Source organism: Rhinoderma darwinii, chromosome 9 (genome assembly GCF_050947455.1).
Source record: "Rhinoderma darwinii isolate aRhiDar2 chromosome 9, aRhiDar2.hap1, whole genome shotgun sequence".
Classification (NCBI taxonomy): Eukaryota; Metazoa; Chordata; class Amphibia; order Anura; family Rhinodermatidae; genus Rhinoderma; species Rhinoderma darwinii.
Window position 1 is genome coordinate 20674171 of NC_134695.1, and position 19589 is coordinate 20693759.

The 19589-nt window shown below is 41.2% G+C and overlaps 1 protein-coding gene across 2 annotated transcripts in view; it reads left to right on the forward strand.

Annotated features, from left to right (window-relative positions):
* LOC142660644 (uncharacterized) overlaps positions 1 to 19589 on the forward strand; it is a 63298-nt gene that overhangs the window by 19159 nt on the left and 24550 nt on the right. For both annotated transcript variants that reach the window (XM_075837334.1, XM_075837335.1), the window contains exon 5: positions 6962 to 7101. In XM_075837334.1, coding sequence (XP_075693449.1) covers positions 6962 to 7101 — 140 coding nt within the window. The remainder of the gene's footprint in view (positions 1 to 6961; positions 7102 to 19589) is intronic.

Here is a 19589-nt window from a genome sequence, read left to right on the forward strand (position 1 = left end):
ACAGAGCCTCTTTAAGTAAAGGGCCTCTTCTCTTTAACCCCCTAATTACCAGCCTATTTTAGACCTTAATGACCAAGCCATTTTTTAAGTTTTTCCATCGTTGCATTCCAAGAGCTATAACTTTTTTATTTTTGCGTCGACATAGCTGTATAAGGTCTTGTTTTTTGCGGGACAAGTTGTACTTTTTAATAGCACCATTTTGAGGTACATATTATTTATTGATTAACTTTTGTTAACTTTTTTTGGGGGGGAATAGAAAAAAAACACTTTTTCGCATCCTAAATCTACGCCATTTACCGTGTGGTATAAATAACATAATTACTTTATTCAGTGGGTTGTTACGATTGCAGCGATACTAAATTTGTATAGTTTTTGTATGTTTTACTACTTTTACACAGTAAAAACGCTTTTGTTTCAAAAGTATTTGTTTTTGTGTCTCCATATTTGAAGAGCCATAACTTTTTTATTGTTCTGCCTATGCAGTTGTATGAGGGCTTTTTTTTTGCGGGAAGACTTGTAGTTTTTATTGGTACCATTTTGGAGTAGGTGCGACTTTTTGATAACTTTTTATCATATTTTTTTTAAGTCAGGATAAACAAAAAACAGCAATTTTTCCATATTTTTATATTACATTTTTTACGGCGTTCACCGTGCGGGTTAAATAATGTAATAGATTTATAGTTCGGGTCGTTACGGACGCGGCAATACAAATATGCGTAACTTTTTTACTTTATTTTGGTTTTTTAATAGTAAAGCAGTTTGTAAGGGGAAAAACTGGGTTTTTCATTTTTTTTTTCACATTTTTTTTAATTAACTTTATTAAACTTTTTTTTAACTTTTTTACTAGTCCCACTAGGGTACTTTACTATGCAATCATCAGATCGCAATTATAATACACTGCAATACTTTTGTATTGCAGTGTATTACTGCCTGTCCGTTTAACACGGACAGGCATCTGCTAGGTCATGCCTGCGGCATGATCTAGCAGGCATTCACTACAGGCAGACCAGGGGGCCTTTATTAGGCCCCCCGGCTCCATCGGAGACACAGACAGTCGGCGATCTTATCGCCGGGTGTCGGTGGGAGAGAGAGGGAGCTCCCTCCTTCTCTCCAAAACCACTCAGATGCGGTGCACGCTATTGAGCACCGCATCTGATGGGTTAAACGGGTGAGATCAATACTTATATCGATCTCACACGTTCGAGCAGGGATGCCCCCAGCCCTCAGCTACCTCTGGCAGCTGAGAGCAGGGAGATTTGATAGCTCCCTGCTCTGTTTATTTATCCTGATGCAGTGCCGTAAAATGACTTATGCATCAGAATAAAGCCCATTAGTGGTCGATGTGAAAAGGCGTATTGGCGGTCACTAACGGGTTAACCAGTGATGGAAGTATTTAAAGGGAGTCTGTCACCAGAATTTCCGTATTAACTTAGTAACAGGGTATTGTAGGGGAGACTAACCTGTTTCTAGCGTTTATTTTCATTTTCTGCTTACTGCCTCCTTTATAGAGAAATAAGTTTTATTAAGTTTATGCTAATGAGCATTTAGGTGCAATGAGGTCTTTACCATTGCACTTAAAGAGGCTCTGTCACCAGATTTTCAAACCCCTATCTCCTATTGCAGCAGATCGGCGCTGCAATGTAGATTACAGTAACGTGTTTTTTTTTTCAAAAACGAGCATTTTTGGCCAAGTTATGAGCATTTTTATATTTATGCAAATGAGCCTTTCTTAAGTACAAGTGGGCGTGTATTGTGTGTGTACATCTGGGCGTTTTTACTTGTTTTACTAGCTCGGCGTTGTGAATGGAAGTGTATGATACTGACGAATCAGCATCATCCACTTCTCTTCGTCAACACCCAGCTTCTGGCAGTGCACAGACACACAGCGTGTTCTCGAGAGATCACGCTGTGACGTCACTTCCTGCCACAGGTCCTGCATCGGGTCGGACGAGCGAGGACACATCGGCACCAGGCGACAGAGGCTACATCGACTTACCTGCAAACGCCGATGCTGCTGCAGAATCAACTGTAGCCTCTGGTGCCGATGTGTCCTCGCTCGTCCGACACGATGCAGGACCTGGGGCAGGAAGTGACGTCACAGCGTGATCTCTCGAGAACACGCTGTGTGTCTGTGGACTGCCAGAAGCTGGGTGTTGACGAAGAGAAGTGGATGATGCTGATTCGTCAGCATCATACACTTCCATTCACAACGCCGAGCTAGTAAAACAAGTAAAAACGCCCACATGTACACACACAATACACGCCCACTTGTACATAACTTTAAACATGCCCAGTTGTACGTAAGAAAGGCTCATTTGCATAAATATAAAAATGGTCATAACTTGGCCAAAAATGCTCGTTTTTGAAAAAAAAAAACAACGTTACTGTAATCTACATTGCAGCGCCGATCTGCTGCAATAGGAGATAGGGGTTTGAAAATCTGGTGACAGAGCCTCTTTAAATGCTCTTATTTCGCTCCCCAGTTCAATACCCCTCCCTCCTAACATTGATAAAGAGGGGTCAGGCAGCGTAATCGGGGCATTCATACCTGGCCCCGTACTATCTGTAACGCGCACGTGTCCCTGCTCTTCACTCGGCGCATGCGCAGTACTGTCCATTAGAACGTCGAGCAGAAAGATTGTACTGCGCATGTGCCGAGTGAAGAGCAGAGACGCGCCCGCGTTACAGATAGTACGGCTGGATAAATTCTGTAAAATAGACTACAATCCTGGGTTCATTTATTTCATGTACATGTCCATTATATTATTATGATTATTTTAAGCCTTTACTTGCTGCTTATTCTCAGGGCATGGTGTCCTCCACATATGCATATTTAGACATTACAATATAAGTTTCCTTTTCTTGTGACCAGTCTTTATAATAAACGACATGTTACAGCTTGTCTTTATTTGCTGTACTCTTGTACAGACATTCCTGTAGAAATTACCTCCTTCCTTGTTGCTTTAGTTATGCACTTGATATTTCAGAGCTTTGCTGTATGCACTGTGCACCAGTTATAAGACTGGATGTTTCTCTCGTGGTTTCCGCTGTCTTGTTTCTGTTTTGTTTTTTTAATACAGAAAACCAGATATTCTAGAGGATATTCCTCTATACGCCTCAACTTTTTGGGATACTTTTTCAGTTTTCCTAAATATATATCTCCTTCCTTTGAGATCCATTCCCAGTTTTGTCACCATTCATGGGCAGTTATAATTTATAGTTTGTTACCCAGGGTCTGTGTCCCCCAATGTATATGCTGTTGCCACTAGAAGGCTTTACACGTAAAAATACAAAAGTAACCCCTCCTACAGGATATCCCCTGCCCACAGATATTGATCTATTCAGTGTTCGCTTAATGTCCGTAGGAGGCAGACACTTCTACTAATGCAGCAGAGTCTCTACCAAGAATTTGTACTTTTTTTATTTTTTTGTTTTTTTTATCAAGCAAGAAGATGGGACACAGGTTTGACACTTCTGTCCTCTCCTTGCGGGGTGCGCAGAGTTATATTGCAAATGCACCGCTGTCCAACCTGCCTGTGAAGACAAGTGAGACAAAAGCGTCAGCTCCACTGTCACCCACCAGCCTAAAGAGCATCTCTAAGGCCTTGTTCACACTGGGCTAAAAAAAACAAAACCTTGTGTAAACGTTTCAAAAACACTTGCATTTTTGTAAAGCACTTTTTAAACTACAGACGTTTTTGACACTTTTTTTTACACGTTTTGTTCACGCTTTTGGAGCGTTTTTTTGCTGTGTAAACAGGACTCCCATTGACTGGGAATTAGGCGTGTTTTTGGCGGGTTCTACGCTCCAAAGAACTGACATGACGCTTCTTGTTATACGCGACGTGTTTCTTAAACACGTCCGTAAAGAAAACGCGTATGCACTAATGGTGCGCTTTCCCATTTATGTCAGTGGGAAGCTTAAACCAAGCGCTTTTGATGGTGTCAAAAACACACCGTGTGAACAAGGCCTAACACTTCTCCCACCAGTGTCCCATTAGTATACGAGGTAACAACAAGGGGGTGCTCCTGATGGTCATTCATCTGGGAGATGGAGAAAAAAGCACTGAGAGGATAATGAGTGCTACCCCCCCCCCCCCCCGGCCCCTGCTTGTATGTAGTATAGGTTCCCTGAAGCTACCCTTCAGTAGCATGTCGTTTTGGGCTCTTTGGCTCATTTTGCCTGCGGCACCATTTATTTCAACATATCCGATGCTATTATGCCAGCTGTACCATTTTCAGCTCCATAGTACAAGCAGGGGGCTAGCCCTTCTTCCCTATCCCCTCATGGGGACTCAGCCTTCTCCTCTGATTGACCGTTCTCATCACATGACTCTTAAGTGGCCAATCGCGACGCTACTGGGGCGGAGCGCTATGTATCTTATTGCCTGCCGCACTACTGTCCTCCATTTGGACGGACTCTGCTGTGGACACAGGACCTCCTGATCAGTGCTGCTGCATTTTTGCCTCAGGAGGGACATCAGGCACTCTAGGTAGGACCTGCCCTTGGCCTTTTTCTACTTTCCCTACAGGTGCCCTAGCCTCAGTCACTGTGCTTGCTCCCTGTAGGAGTGTGTGCTTATCCTAGCAGTACTAGGTAAAGGCAGCCATTACTCCCTAAATAGGAGTAAATATCTATTACTGTGCAGTCCTGAGTGGTTCTCTTGGTTCGGGGAGTGATCTCCTTCAGTCCCACTAGTACAGTGTGTGGTTTAGTAACTCCCTCTATTGTCATATCCTTAAAGATGTTTTGTCAATAGTTTATTAATGCCCTATCTCCTAACTAACCTAATAAATTGTTTTTACCGTCCTCTTCTGTTTCACCCCTCCCACCACAGGTGAGGTTCGGTGCTTCCTCTCCCCCCAGAAAGGTTTTGTCTGAGAGCGAATGGTCTGATTCCGACTTGGATTCAGCTGGTAAGGGTTCTACCCCTCCACCCACCTCGGTGGAGGTCTTTATTAGGGCTGTCCGTGACACCCTACAGGTCACTGATTCTGCACGTTCCCCTTCAACTGTCTTAATTTCCTTTCTTTAGCCTCAACGTTCAATAGCAGTCTTTCCAGACTATTCAGAACTTGAAGGGATTTTCTTTAAGGGATGCAAACACCTGGACAAGAAGTTTTCTCCCTCTAACCGTCTGTATGTTTTCTACCCTTTTCAAGAAGGGTAGAAAACATCCTTCCTTCAAAGATCCTCAGGATCGCTGTGTGGACTCTTTTGCTAAAACGACTTTTGAGGATCAGTCCATGCCTTTCGCCCATTTTCCGCCTCTGTCTGGGTTAGCAGAGCTATCACCGAATGGCCGCACAAACTCCGCCATGGCCTGTTCTCGGGCCCTGCTCTATAGGACCTGGTGGTTGTGTCTCCCATTATCTCTAATGCATCCACGTATGGCCCCTCCGACGGCTCTGATACCCCCATATTTGCAACGCTGTTGTTGGTATGTGGACCTCATGTCCCTGTGACATGCTTAAGGCTAGGAAACCTTCTTCAGCCCACATTTACCATCGTACCTGAAAGGCCTTCCTTCATTGGTGTGAGGATTGCAAGCTTCTCCGCTTTTTTCTCTATGTAGAATTTTTTTATTTTGCAGGGTGGTCTGGATCAAGGTTTGGCACTCGGCTCCCTGAAAGGCTAGGTGGTTACCCTTTCTATCTTGTTAGGTCACCCATTGGCATCTAAGTCTGACGTCAAGACATTTCTGCAGGGGGTGGCACATATGGTCCCTCTCTTATCGTCCTCTGATCCCCTTTTGGGATCTCAGTTTAGTTTTAGATGTCTTACTATCGGCTCCCTTAAACCTTTGCGGGACAACTCCCTTCGTTCTCCATCCTGGAAATTGTTTTTTTTCTGGTTGGGGTGACCTCCTTCTCGAGGGTCTCTGAGTTGGCGGCTCTTTCTTGCCTTTCTCCTTTTCTGACTCTTCATCAAAACAAGACGGTGCTCCACACAGTGCCTTCTTTTTTGCCTAAGGTTGTTTTGGCTTGCCTCATGAATGAGGATATCATTTTGACGTCTCTTTGTTTATCTCCCTGATCAACCTGGATATCGTCTGCGCCTTATGGACTTTCCTTTCTGTCACTGCTTCCTTCCGGAGGTCTGATTTACTTTTCATTCTCCCAGATGTTCCCAGGAAGGATTTGGTGGCCTTGAAGGCCACCATTGCTTGCTGGATTCAAATGATTGTTTGCAAGTCTTATTGGGTTTGGGGAAAGGTTCTTCCTTTCTGGGTCACGGCTCACCTTGCCAGAGCAGTTGGAGCTTCCTGACCTGTGCGCTATCAGGCCTCTGCCCTTCAGTTTTGCAAGGCAGCCAAGTGGTCTTCTTTGCACAGTTTTATCAACTTCTGTCAAGTTCACACCTTTGCTTCTGCAGACGGTTTCCTAGAATTTGCAGGCATCTGTGAAATACCTGGACATGTCCGGTATTCTGCTCTCACCGCTGGGGACTGCTCTAGGACATCCCATGGTCTATGTCCCACCAATGTAACGAACAAGAAAACCAGGATTTTTGGAGTACTCACCGTAAAAACCTTTTCTTGTCCAGTTCATTGACACAGCTCCCTCCCATTTTCTTTAAGGTTTTTTGTACATGGTTGTCAGTTTGAGGGATTCCCTTCCTTCTATTGTTTGACATACTTATCTTACCTTAAATCTGCTTGTCCTACTGCTTGCGGACAGACCTAAATAGCTCAGTGTCTGTGGGTAGGGTATAACCTGTACGAGGAGCCACTTATTTATTTATTAGTGTCAAGCCTCCTAGTTGCAACATCATGTACCACAGTTTGTGTCCCCCAAAGAATTGGACAAGAAAATGATTTTACGACGAGTACTCAAACAATCCTGTTATACATGCAATATACTATATGCATACAAGAGACTTGACGTGAACATATACAAACATTATATGTGTCTATGATTAAATGTGTAGACCTTAATGGATGCAATTTTTTCCTTTTAGGGGACTGTGAACGAAAATTTAACCCCACGGTTTACCGTACACCTGCTCAGTATAATCACGCCCTTACATCCGTCACCTCAAAGTCTGGAGACAATGGTTTTGAGATCGTGATGTCTAAGTCTGTACAGACCTATATAAAGGTGAGACAACAAAATCCACTTTTATTCCTGCCTAATGTGGTGGTCACACAGCCAAATCAGCAATTAATTTAGACAAGAGCGTGACTAACATCTGCTGAATGTTGCTGCTGTATGCATGTTTCCCCCTTCCCGACATTTGATGTTACTGTATGTCAGAGCCGATGAAAAGGGAGTATAGAGTGGACTTACGAACTGAGCTCCCTCTATAAGGTACATCCCAGAGATTTCTGAAACTAGCTGAAATACCCCTTCCCAAAAGGAAGAAATTAAGGGGCAACTCCAGAAAATATGGTATAGGGTGCCCGAGTGACCACAACAGTGCCAGCACAGTTCTGACATGTGAGGATATATTCTGGCCAAATTTGAAAGGCGTATAATACCATTTTATCAGGACTTTGATATACTTCCAATAGATACATGAGTAAGGAGAAACTCATTGTCCAATCAAATGCCACGGCCCATTGTTTAGTGGAAAAAACTTTAGCTAGATCTCTTTCCCAATTTAGAAAATTAGCCCGTTTGGCAATCTCCACGTCCCCATTAAATATATCATAAATTTGTTTAGTGTAGTTCAGGTCCCCTGTGCTAGGGTTAGAGAAATTACCACAAATGAATCTAGGTAAATGAAACCTCCAGATACGATTCTATCTGAACATATTTATATATATCTCTTTCTGGTATATAAAATAATGACACTAATTCCGAAAACGGTCTAATGCCGGTCTCATGAAACGTAACGAAGACCACTCCCAGACCAATTCTTGATCTGTAAATTGGGAATTAATAAGTCTAAAACAATCGGGGGTGGGGACAGGGTCATCCATAACTCCACTAGTAACACCAAGGATAGTAAAACAAATCCCAATTTTTTTTTTCAAGTATATAAATGCAAAAAAGCCAAGGTCTGAACATGTAGGACCCCTAGATAGTGGTAATGGGGAGTTGGTCACAGGGGATCAAGAGAAGGCAGAGTTACTAAATGGGTTCTTTAGCTCTGTATATACAACAGAAGAAAGAGCAGCTGATGTAGCCGCTGCCAGTGCTGTTAATATATCAGTTGATATACTGAATTGGATGAATGTAGATATGGTCCAAACGAAATAAAATAAATGTACACAAGGCCCCTGGACCAGATGGGTTACACCCTAAAGTTCTTAAAGAGCTTAGTTTAGTTATTTCTGTCCCCCTCTTCATAATATTTAGAGATTCTCTAGTGACTGGTATAGTGTCAAGGGACTGGCGCAGGGCAAATGTGGTGCCTATTTTCAAAAATGGCTTTGGGTCTTCCCCGGATAATTATAGACCAGTAAGCTTAACATCCATCCTGGGGAAAATGTTTGAGGTGCTATTGAGGGACTATATACAGGATTATGTGACAAAAAATAGTATTATAAGTGACAGCCAGCACGGTTTTACTAAGGACAGAAGTTGTCAAACTAACCTGATTTGTTTTTATGAAGAGGTGAGCAGAAGCCTAGACAGAGGGGCCGCTGTGGATATAGTGTTTTTGGACTTTGCAAAGGCATTTGACACTGTCCCTCATAGACGTCTAATGGGTAAATTAACCCCTTCCCGACATGCGCCGTACATGTACGGCGCTGTCGGGAGGTGCTTCCCGCAAAGCGCCGTACATGTACGGCGCAGTGATTGTGCGGGCTCAGAAGCAGAGCCGGCACCATCACCGCGGGGTGACAGCTGTATTATACAGCTGGCACCCTCCTGTAACTGCCAGGACCGGAGCTACTCTCCGATCCGGCAGATTAACCCCTCAGATGCAATCCAAGATGCAGTGATGCAATCGCTGGGTTGCTGTGGCAATCGGACGCCAGAAAATGGCGTCCGAGTCTGCCTTGTACGGGAGCCGATGAGGACCCGCCTTCGGCGTGTCCTCATAGGCTTGCTGTCAGTGAATAACTGACAGCGCTAATACACTGCACTACGTATGTAGTGCAGTGTATTAGAGTAGCGATAGGGGCATCAGGCCCTCATGTCCCCTAGTGGGACAAGTCAGAAAGGTAAAAAAAAGTTAATAAAAATGTGGTAAAACAATAAAAACACACACATTTCAAATAAAAATAAAGCCAAACTGACTTTTTTCCCATAGTAAGTCTTTTATTATGGGAAAAACCGTAAAAATGAAAAAAACTATACATAATTGGTATCGCCGCGTCCGTAACGACCCAAACTACAAAACTATTATGTAATTTATCCCGCTCGGTGAACGCCGTAAAAAAAAACCATGAAAAACAACGCCAGAATCTTTGTTTTTAGGTCACATCTCCTTCCAAAAAATGCTAGAAAAAGTGATCAAAAAGTCACATTTACTCCAAAATAGTACTAATAAAAACGACAATCCGTCCCGCAAAAAATAATCCCTGACACCGCTTTGTGCACGCAAAAATAATAACGTTATGTGTCTTAGAATATGGCGACACAGAAAACAAATGATTTTATAAAAAAAGTGATTTTGTTGTGCAAAAGCTGCAATACATAAAAAAAACTATATAAATTTGGTATCGCCATAATCGTATCGACCCGCAGAATAAAGCGAACATGTAATTTAGGTCACACTGTGGATGCCGATAAAAAAACCAATAAAAAACGATTCCAGAATTGCTTGTTTTTGGTAATTTCCTTTACCAAAAAATGAAATAAAAAGTGATCAAAAAGTCGTATGTGTTCTAAAATGGTACCAATAAAATCTACAGCCCGTCTCGCAAAAAACAAGCCCGCACACCGCTCAATCAACTGAAAAATAAAAAAGTTATGGCACTAGTAATGCGGTGATGAAAAACATCTCAATGCGCAGGCCGGAGGGGAACATTCCTTCAGTTTCAGGGCCCTAGTATTTAGGAACTAGGAAAGGGAATGGACACAGCGCATCCGCTGGAAGCGAGGGTGCCCGTATTATACCAGCGCAAAACTTTCCCAGCAATATTTCCCAAACTACGAAGGAGAAAAATTCCCCAAAAGGTGCAGAGCGTTACAAAAGGGGGATAAGAAAGAAAACCGTTTATCAGTGTGACACCAGCCTGTGCATAACTGATTGCTTCACAGCGTAACACACACCTATGGATAATTGTATTATTTACCCCATTATTATACCCTCTTATTATGCCCTGATGTACTCCGCACAGATTACATATACCCTGATGTTCTCCGCACAGATTACATATACTCTGATGTACTCCGCACAGATTACATACGCCACCACATTATAAACGGAAATACCAGCAAAACCCCAAACAGAACTGTTACCAAGCAAAATCCATGCTCAAAATGGCGGTCTATTCCTTCTTAGCCCTACAGCGTGCCCAAACAGCAATTTATGGCCACAAGTAAGGCATTACCATACCCGGGAGAACCCGCTTAACAATTTATGGGGTAAGATTCTCTAGGGGCACAACATCTTGTGTGGTGAATGGGCAGATCAGTGGAAAAATTGCAATTTTCACTTTGCACCATCCACTGCGTATTCATTTCTGAAAAACACCTGTGGAGTCTAAATTCTCACTACACCCCTTGATAAATGCCTTTAGGGGTGTAGTTTCTAAAACGGGGTCACTTTTGTTTGGTACATCAGGGGTTTTGCAAATGCAACATGGCGTCCGCAAACCATTCCAGAAAAATCTACGCTCCAAAAGTCAAATACCACTCCTTTTCTTCTGAATGCTCCCATATATGTAAACAGCTGATTATAACCACATATGGGGTATTACCGTACTCGGGAGAAATTACTTTACAAATGTTGGGGTGCTTTTTCTTCTCTATTCCTTGTAAAAATGAAAAATGTTGATCTAAAACGACATCTTGTTGGAAAAAAAAATTATTTTTCATTTTCATGGCTTAATTCTAATTAATTCAGCAAAAAACCTTTGGGATCAAAATTTTCACTATACCCCTAGATGATTCCTCAGGGGGTGCAGTTTCCCAAATGGAGTCACTTTTGGGGTGTTTCCACTGTACTAGTACTACAGGGGCTCAGCAAATGTGACATGGCGCCCAGACACTATCCAAAATCCAAATGGTGCTAGTTCCATTCTGAGCCCTACCGTGTGTCCAAACAGCCGTTTATGACCACATGTGGGGTATTGTTTTACTCGGGAGAAGTTGCTTTACTAATTTTATGGTGCTTTTTCTCCTTCAGTCCTTGTGGAAATGAAAAAAAAAAACTAAACCTACATTTTATTTCAAAAAATGTAGATTTTCATTTTTACGGCCTACTTCCAATAAGTTCTGTAAAACACCTGTGGGGTCAAACTGCTCACTGTACTCCTAGATAATTTCCTCATGGGGTGTAGTTTCCAAAATGGGGTCACTTGTTGGGGGTTTACCACTGTTTTGTCCCCTCAGGGGCTTTGTAAATGCGACATGGCCTCCACAAACCATTCCTGCTAAATTTGAGTTCCAAAAGCCAAATGGCGCTCTTTCCCTTCTCAGCCTCGCCGTGTCTCCAAACAGCCGTTTATTACTACATGTGGGGTATTGTTTTACTCGGGAGAAATTTCTTTACCAATTTTATGGTGCTTTTTCTCCTTTAGTCCTTGTGGAAATGAAAAAAAATTAGCTAAACCTACATTTTATTTGAAAAAATGTAGATTTTCATTTTCACAGCCTACTTCCAAAAATTTCTGCAAAAAACCTGTGGGGTCAAAATGCTCACTATACCCCTAGATAATTTCCTCAAGGGGTATAGTTTCCAAAATGGGGTCACTTGTTGGGGGTTTCCACTGTTTTGTCACCTTAGGGGCTTTGCAAATGTGCCATGGCCTCCGCAAACCATTCCTGCTAAATTTGAGCTCCAAGAGCCAAATGGCACTCTTTCCCTTCTAAGCCCTGCCGTGTGTCCAAACAACCGTTTATTACCACATGTGGGGTATTGTTTTACTCGGGAGAAATTTCTTTACAAGTTTTATGGTGCTTTTTCTCCTTTAGTCCTTGTGGAAATTAAAAAAAATTAGCTAAACCTACATTTTATTTTAAAAAATGTAGATTTTCATTTTCATGGCCTAGTTCCAAAAATTTTTGCAAAAAAACTGGCCGGTCAAAATGCTTGCTACACCCCTAGATAAATTCCTCGAGGGGTGTAGTTTCCCAAATGGGGTCACTTTTGGGGGGTTTCCACTGTTTTAGTTCCACAAGACCTGTTCAAAGCTGACATGGTGCCTAAAATATATTCTAATAAAAAGGAGACCCAAAATCCACCAGGTGTTCCTTTGCTTCTGAGGCCGGTGCTTCAGTCCAGTAGCACACTAGAGCCACATGTGGGATATTTCCTAAAACTGCAGAACCTGGGCAATAAATATTGAGTTGCATTTCTTGGGTAAAACATTCTGTGGTACAAAAAAAATGGATTCAAAATGAATTTCTGGAAAACAATAATGAACTTTGTAAATTTCACCTCTACTTTGCCTTAATTCCTGCGCAATGTCTAAAGGGTTAAGAAACTTTCTAAATGCTGTTTTGAATACTTTGATGGGTGCATTTTTTAAAATGGGGTGACTTATTGGGGGTTTCTAATATCTAAGGACCTCAAACCCACTTCACAACTGAACTGGCCCCTGTAAAAATAGCATTTTGAAATTTTCTTGAAAATGTGAGAAATTGCTGCTAAAGTTCTAAGCCTTATAACGTCCTAGAAAAATAAAATGATGTTCAAAAAACGATGCCAATCTAAAGTAGACATATGGGGGATGTTAGTTAGCAACATTTTTGTGTGGTATAACTGCCTGTCTTACAAGCAGATACATTTAAATTGAGAAAAATGCAAATTTTTGCAATTTTTCGCTAAATTTTGGTGTTTTTCACAATTAAATACTGAATGTATCGGGCAAATTTTGCCAGTAACATAAAGTCCAATGTGTCACGAGAAAACAATCTCAGAATCACTTGGATAGGTAAAAGCATTCCGGAGTTATTACCATATAAAGTGAAACATGTCAGATTTGAAAAATGAGGCTCTGTCAGGAAGGTCAAAAGCGGCCAAAGAGGGAAGGGGTTAAGGACTATAGGTTTAGAAAGTATTGTTTGTAATTGGATTGAGAATTGGCTCAAGGACCGTATCCAGAGAGTTGTGGTCAATGAGTCCTACTCTGAATGGTCCCCGGTTATAAGTGGTGTACCCCAGGGTTCAGTGCTGGGACCACTATTATTCAACTTATTTATTAATGATATAGAGGATGGGATTAATAGCACTATTTATATTATTGCAGATGACACCTAGCTATGTAATATAGTTTAGTCTATGGAAGATGTTCGTGAATTGCAAGCTGATTTAAACAAACTAAGTGTTTGGGCATCCACTTGGCAAATGAAGTTTAATGTAGATAAATGTAAAATTATGCATCTGGGTACCAACAATCTGCATGCATCATATGTCCTAGGGAGAGCTACATGGGGGAGTCACTTGTTGAGAAGGATCTGGGTGTACTTGTAAATCTTAAACTAAATAACAGCATGCAATGTCAATCAGCTGCTTCTAAGGCCACCAAGATATTGTCGTGTATTAAAAGAGGCATGGACTCGCGGGACAGGGATATAATATTATCACTTTACAAAGAATTAGTGAGGCCTCATGTAGAATATGCAGTTCAGTTCTGGCCTCCAGTTCATAGAAAGGATGCCCTGGAGTTGGGAAAAATACAAAGAAGAGCAACAATGCTAATAAGGGGCATGGAGAATCTAAGTTATGAGGAAAGAGTAAAAGAAGTTAAACCTTTTTAGCCTTCAAAAAAGACGACTAAGGGGGACATGATTAACTTATATAAATATATTAATGGCACATATGGTGAAATCCTGTTCCATGTAAAGCTCCCTCAAAAAACAAGGGGGCACTCCCTCCGTCTGGAGAAAAAAAGGTTCAACCTGCAGAGGCGACAAGGCTTCTTTACTGTGAGAACTGTGAATCTATGGAATAGTCTACCGCAGGAGCTGGTCACAGCAGGGACAGTAGATGGCTTTAAAAAAGGCTTAGCTAATTTCCTAGAACGAAAAAGTATTAGCTCCTATGTGTAGAAATTTTTACCTTCCCTTTTCCCATCCGTTGGTTGAACTTGATGGACATGTGTCTTTTTTTCAACCGTACTAACTGTGTAACTATGTAACCACTAGATGCTTTTGTAATTAACCCCTTAATGACGTGGCCTAGTTTGGGCCTTAAGGCTCAGAGCCAATTTTTCAAATCTGACATGTGTCATTTTATGTGGCAATAACTCTGAATTGCTTATACCTATCCAAGCGATTCTGAGATTATTTTCTCGTGACACATTGGACTTTATGTTAGTGGTAAAATTTGGTCTATATATTCAGTGTTTATTTTTGAAAAATAGCAAAACTTAGAGAAAATTTGGAAAAATTTGCATTTTTCTGAATTTAAATGTATCTGCTTGTAAGGCAGATGGGTATACCACACAAAAGACTTACTAGCTCACATTTCCCATATGTCTACTTTATGTTGACATCGTTTTTTTGAACATTCTTTTATTTTTCTGGGGCATTACAAGGCTTAGCACATAAGCAGCAATTTCTCATATTTTAAATAAAATTTCAAAAGCCTGTTTTTTTTTGGTACCCGTTTAGTTCTGAAGTGGTTTTGAGCATCTTATATATTAGAAACCCTCATAAAACACCCAATTTTAAAAACTAGACCCCTCAAAGTATTCAAAGCAGCATTCAGAAAGTCTATTAACCCTTTAGGCGTTTCAGAGTGAATTAAAGTAAAGTAGAGGTGACGTTTACAAATTTATTTTTTTTGTCAGAAAATCCTTTTTATTCTATTTTTTTCTGTAAAACATAAGTTTTTACCTGAGAACCACAACTCAATATTTATTGCCCAGATTCAGCAGTTTTAGAAATATCCCACATGTGGCCCTAGTGTGGTTATGAACTGAAGCATCGGCCTCAGAAGAAAAGGAGCACCTAGTGGATTTTGGGGCCTCCTTTTTATTAGAATATATTTTAGGCATCATGTCAGGTTTGAAGACGTCTGAACAGTGGAAAACCCCCCAAAGTTACCTCATTTGGCAAACTACACCCCTCAAGGAATTTATCGAGGGGTATAGTGAGCATTTAGAACCCACAGTTTTCTTGCGGCATTTTTTGGAATTATGCTGTGCTATAGAAAATCACATATTTTTCCGATAAATGGTACAAATTTTTAATTTTTACCAGGAATAAAGGAGAAAAATCACCCCAACATTGTAAAAGCAATTTCTCCCCATTACGGCAATACCCCATATGTGGTCATACACTGCTGGTTGGACAAACGGCAGTGCTCCATGTAGATTTTGCTAGATTGTTTTCTGGGCGCCATGTCACATTTGCAGAGCTTCTGCGGTACCAGTACAGGGGACACCTCTTAAAAGAGACCCCATTTCGGAAACTACACCTCTTGAGGAATTCATTGTAATTTTCATGGTGTGCATGCAACGTTTTGATCAGTTTTTATTCTATTTTTTTAACCCCTATCCGCACCAGGACGTAACTGTCCGTCGTTGCGGGAGGTTACTTCCCGCACGAGGACGTACAGTTACTGAGTTAATCCCGGTGCACACTGTCGGCGACAGTGTGCACCGGGAATCGGGAGGTCAGCTGTCGCCGACAGCTGACACTCCCCTCTTGCCGGCCAGCGGTCCTTTGCCGCTGATTTCGGCGCATTAACCCCTTAAATTCGGCGATCGGGTGCAATCGCCGAATTTTAGGGGTTTCTAACATATCGGCAGACCCCCGTCCGAAATCGCGGGGTCTGCCGATAGTTAGTATGGCAAACGGAAGCCAAACAATGGCTTCCGGGTCTGCCATGGATGGAAGCCCATCAGGACCAACCTTCGGCTGGTCCTGATAGGCTTCCTGTCAGAGTGACAGAAAGTCACTGTGCCGTTACCGATGCACACTGTCGGCGACAGTGTGCATCGGGAACTTGGAGATCAGCTGTCCCCGACAGCTGACACTCTCCAGTGTTGCCGATCAGCGGCTCATCGCCGCTGATTTCGGCAATTAACCCGTTACATGCGGGGCTCGATTGCGATCTCCGCATGTAGCGGGTTTGTAGCGCATCAGCAGCCCCCATGCAATCGTGGGGGCTTCTGATGCTTGTGATGGCATCGGGGGGCCAGACAGCGGCCCCCAAGTCTGCCATGTATGTCAGCCTATGAGGATCAGCCTCTGCTGATCCTCGTAGACCAACTGTCAGAGTGACTGTGACGTCACACTGACAGTTGGAATACATTACACTACCTAGGTAGTGTAATGTATTCTAGCAGCGATCAGAGCTGCAGGTCAAAAAAAGAAAGTGTAAAAAGTAAAAAAAAAACTTAATAAACAAAAATATAAAGTGTAAAAAGTAAAAAAAAGTTAATAAAAATGTTTTATAAAAGTGTAAAAATAAAAGGTTTTGTTTTCCTATAAGAAGTCATTTATTATAGGGAAAAAATGAAAACGTTAAAAAAAAGTACACATATTTGGTATCGCCGCGTTCGTAACGACCCAATCTATGAAACTATAATGTTAATTTTTCCGCACGGTGAACGCCGCAAACAAAATAAACGGAAAACTGTCAGCGTCGCTATTTTTTGGTCACCACCCCTCCCAAGATAGAGAATAAAAAGTGATCAAAAAGTCGCATTTACCCCAAAATGGTACCAATAAAAACTACAACCCGTCCCGCAAAAAACAAGACCTCCCACAGCTTTTTTGATGAAAAAATAAAAACGTTACGACTCAAAATATGGTGTCTCAGAAAATAAATTATTTTATAGAAACTTAATTTTATTGTGCAAACGCTGCAAAACGTAAAAAAATCTATACACATATGGTATCGCCATAATCGTACCGACCGGCAGAATAAATTAAAACGTAATTTATTGCGCACGGTGAACGCTGTAATAAATAAAGAATTTAAAGCGCCAAAATCGCTGTTTTTTGGTCACCTTAGCTCTAAAAAAGATCCTGAGGGGCCAAAATGCTCACTATACCCCTAGAAAAATTCCTTGAGGGGTGTAGATTCCAAAATGGGGTCACTTTTGGGGTGTTTCCACTGTTTTGGTCCCTCCGGGGCGTTGCAAACCCGACATGGCACTCAAAACCAATTCAGCAAAATCTGCGCTCCAAAATCCAAAAGGCGCTCCCTCCCTTCTGAGCCTTGCTGTGGGTCCAAACATCAGTTTACGACCACATATGGGGTATTGCCGTAATCGGGAAAAATTGCTTTACAAATTTTGGGGTGCTTTTTCTCCTTTATTGCTTGTAAAAATGAAAAAATTCTATGTTTCCACAGAAAAATAGGTGATTTTCATCTTCACAGACTAATTCCACTAAATTCTGCAAAAAAACTGTGGCGTCAATATGCTAACTATACCCCTAGAAAAATGCCTTGAGGGGTGTAGTTTCCAAAATGGGGTCACTTTGGGGGGGTTTCGACTGTTTAGGTACCACAAGACCTCTTCAAACCTGACATGGTGCCTAAAATATATTCCTAAAAAAAGGAGGCCCCAAAATCCACTAGGTGCTCCTTTGTTTCTGAGGCTGGTATTTCAGTCCATTACCGCACTAGGGCCACATGTTGGATATTTCTAAAATCTGCAGAATCTGGGCAATAAATATTGAGTTGCGTTTCTCTGGTAAAACCTTCTGTGTTGCAGATTTATTTTTATTACAAATGAATTTCGGCAAAAAAAATGAAATTCGTAAATTTCACCTCTACTTTGCCTTAATTCCTGTGAAACGCCTAAAGGGTTAAAATATTTTCTGAATGTGGTTTTGAATACCTTGAGGGGTACAGTTTTCAAAATGGGGTGATTTATGGGGACTTTCTAATATATAAGGCCCTCAAAGCCACTTCAGAACTGAACTGAACTGGTCCCTGAAAAAATAAATTGCTGCTAAAGTTCTAAGCCTCGTAACGTCCTAGAAAAATAAAAGTACGTGAAAAAAAATGATGCAAACATAAAGTAGACATATGAAGGATGTTAACTAGTAACTATTTTATGTGGTATTACTATCTGTTTCACAAGCAAATACATTTAAATTTAGAAAAATGCAAATTTTTGCAAATTTTTGCTAAAATTTGAAGTTTTTCACAAATAAATATTGAATTTATCGACCAAATTTTTTCACTAACATAAAGTACAATATGTCACGAGAAAACAATCTCAGAATCGCTTGGATAGGTAAAAGCATTCCAGAGTTATTACCACATAAAGTGACACATGTCAGATTTGAAAAAATCATCTGTGTCCACAAGGCCAAAACAGGCTGTGTCCTAAAGGGGTTAAGAGGCGTGATGACTAAAAACAGCAATTCTACTATTGTTTTTTATTCCTTTTCTTATTTTAATTTTTTATTACAGTGTTCACCGTGCACTGTAAATGACATATTCAGTTTATTGTGCGGGTCGATACGATTACAGCAATACCATATGTTTATAATTTTTTTTTAATGTCTAATGGCACAATTTGCACAATCAAATACTTTTTATAAAAAATTATTTACTTTTTGTATTGCCATATTCTAAGAGACATAACTTTTTAATTTTTCCATTAAGAAAGCTGTGTGAGGGCTTGCTTTTTGCGTAATGAACCATGCTTTCGATCAGTGATAGATAGATAGATAGATAGATAGATAGATAGATAGATAGATAGATAGATAGATAGATAGATAGATAGATAGATAGATAGATAGATAGATAGATAGATAGATAGATAGATAGTATTTTTGGGTATTTTTAATTTTGGTATAGTTTATTGTTATTTTCTTTTACGGCGTTCACCGCGTGGGATAAATAACCAAATAGTTTTGTAGTTTAGGCCGTTACGAACGCGGCGATACCAATTATGTATAGTTTATTTATTTTTAATAATAAAGGACTGATAAGGGAAAAAGGGGGATTTTAATTTTTATTACTTTTAAACTTTTATATTTTTATACAACTTTTTTTTACCCCACTAGGGGACTTGAGTGCAGGAGGCCCTGATCGCAATTCTAATACACTGCACCCAATGCGTAGTGCAGTGTATTAGTGCTGTCAGGCACTCACTGACATCAAGCATGGTGGGTCCTGACTTTGTCAGGACCCACATCGCTTCCGTAGATGGCATAGCCGGAGGCCAATGTTAGGCCTTCGTTTGCCATTGCAACCATTGGCGCCCGAGAAAATGTCGCGAGACGTCAATGGTGCTTTGACCCCTAAGAAGCCGCTATCGCTATTGAATCGCTTCTAAGGGGTTAATCGGCGGGCACCACTTTAAAAGCATAAGCCAAAAGAACGTCAGAGAGGGAGTTGCCTCCAGTGAGGTGTTGCTCTATGGAGGCCCAGTTGGTACTTGGTGTTGGAGATATCCATGAGCTTAATTGTTTGACTATTAATGCTTTGTGGTAGTTCAGAATGTTAGGTATTCCTAACCCTCCCCTACGGCTGTGAATCGTAAGAATAGAGGAAGCTATTCTAGGCTTTCCTCCTGACCATAAAAAGGTTCTAAGTTGTCTCTGAAATT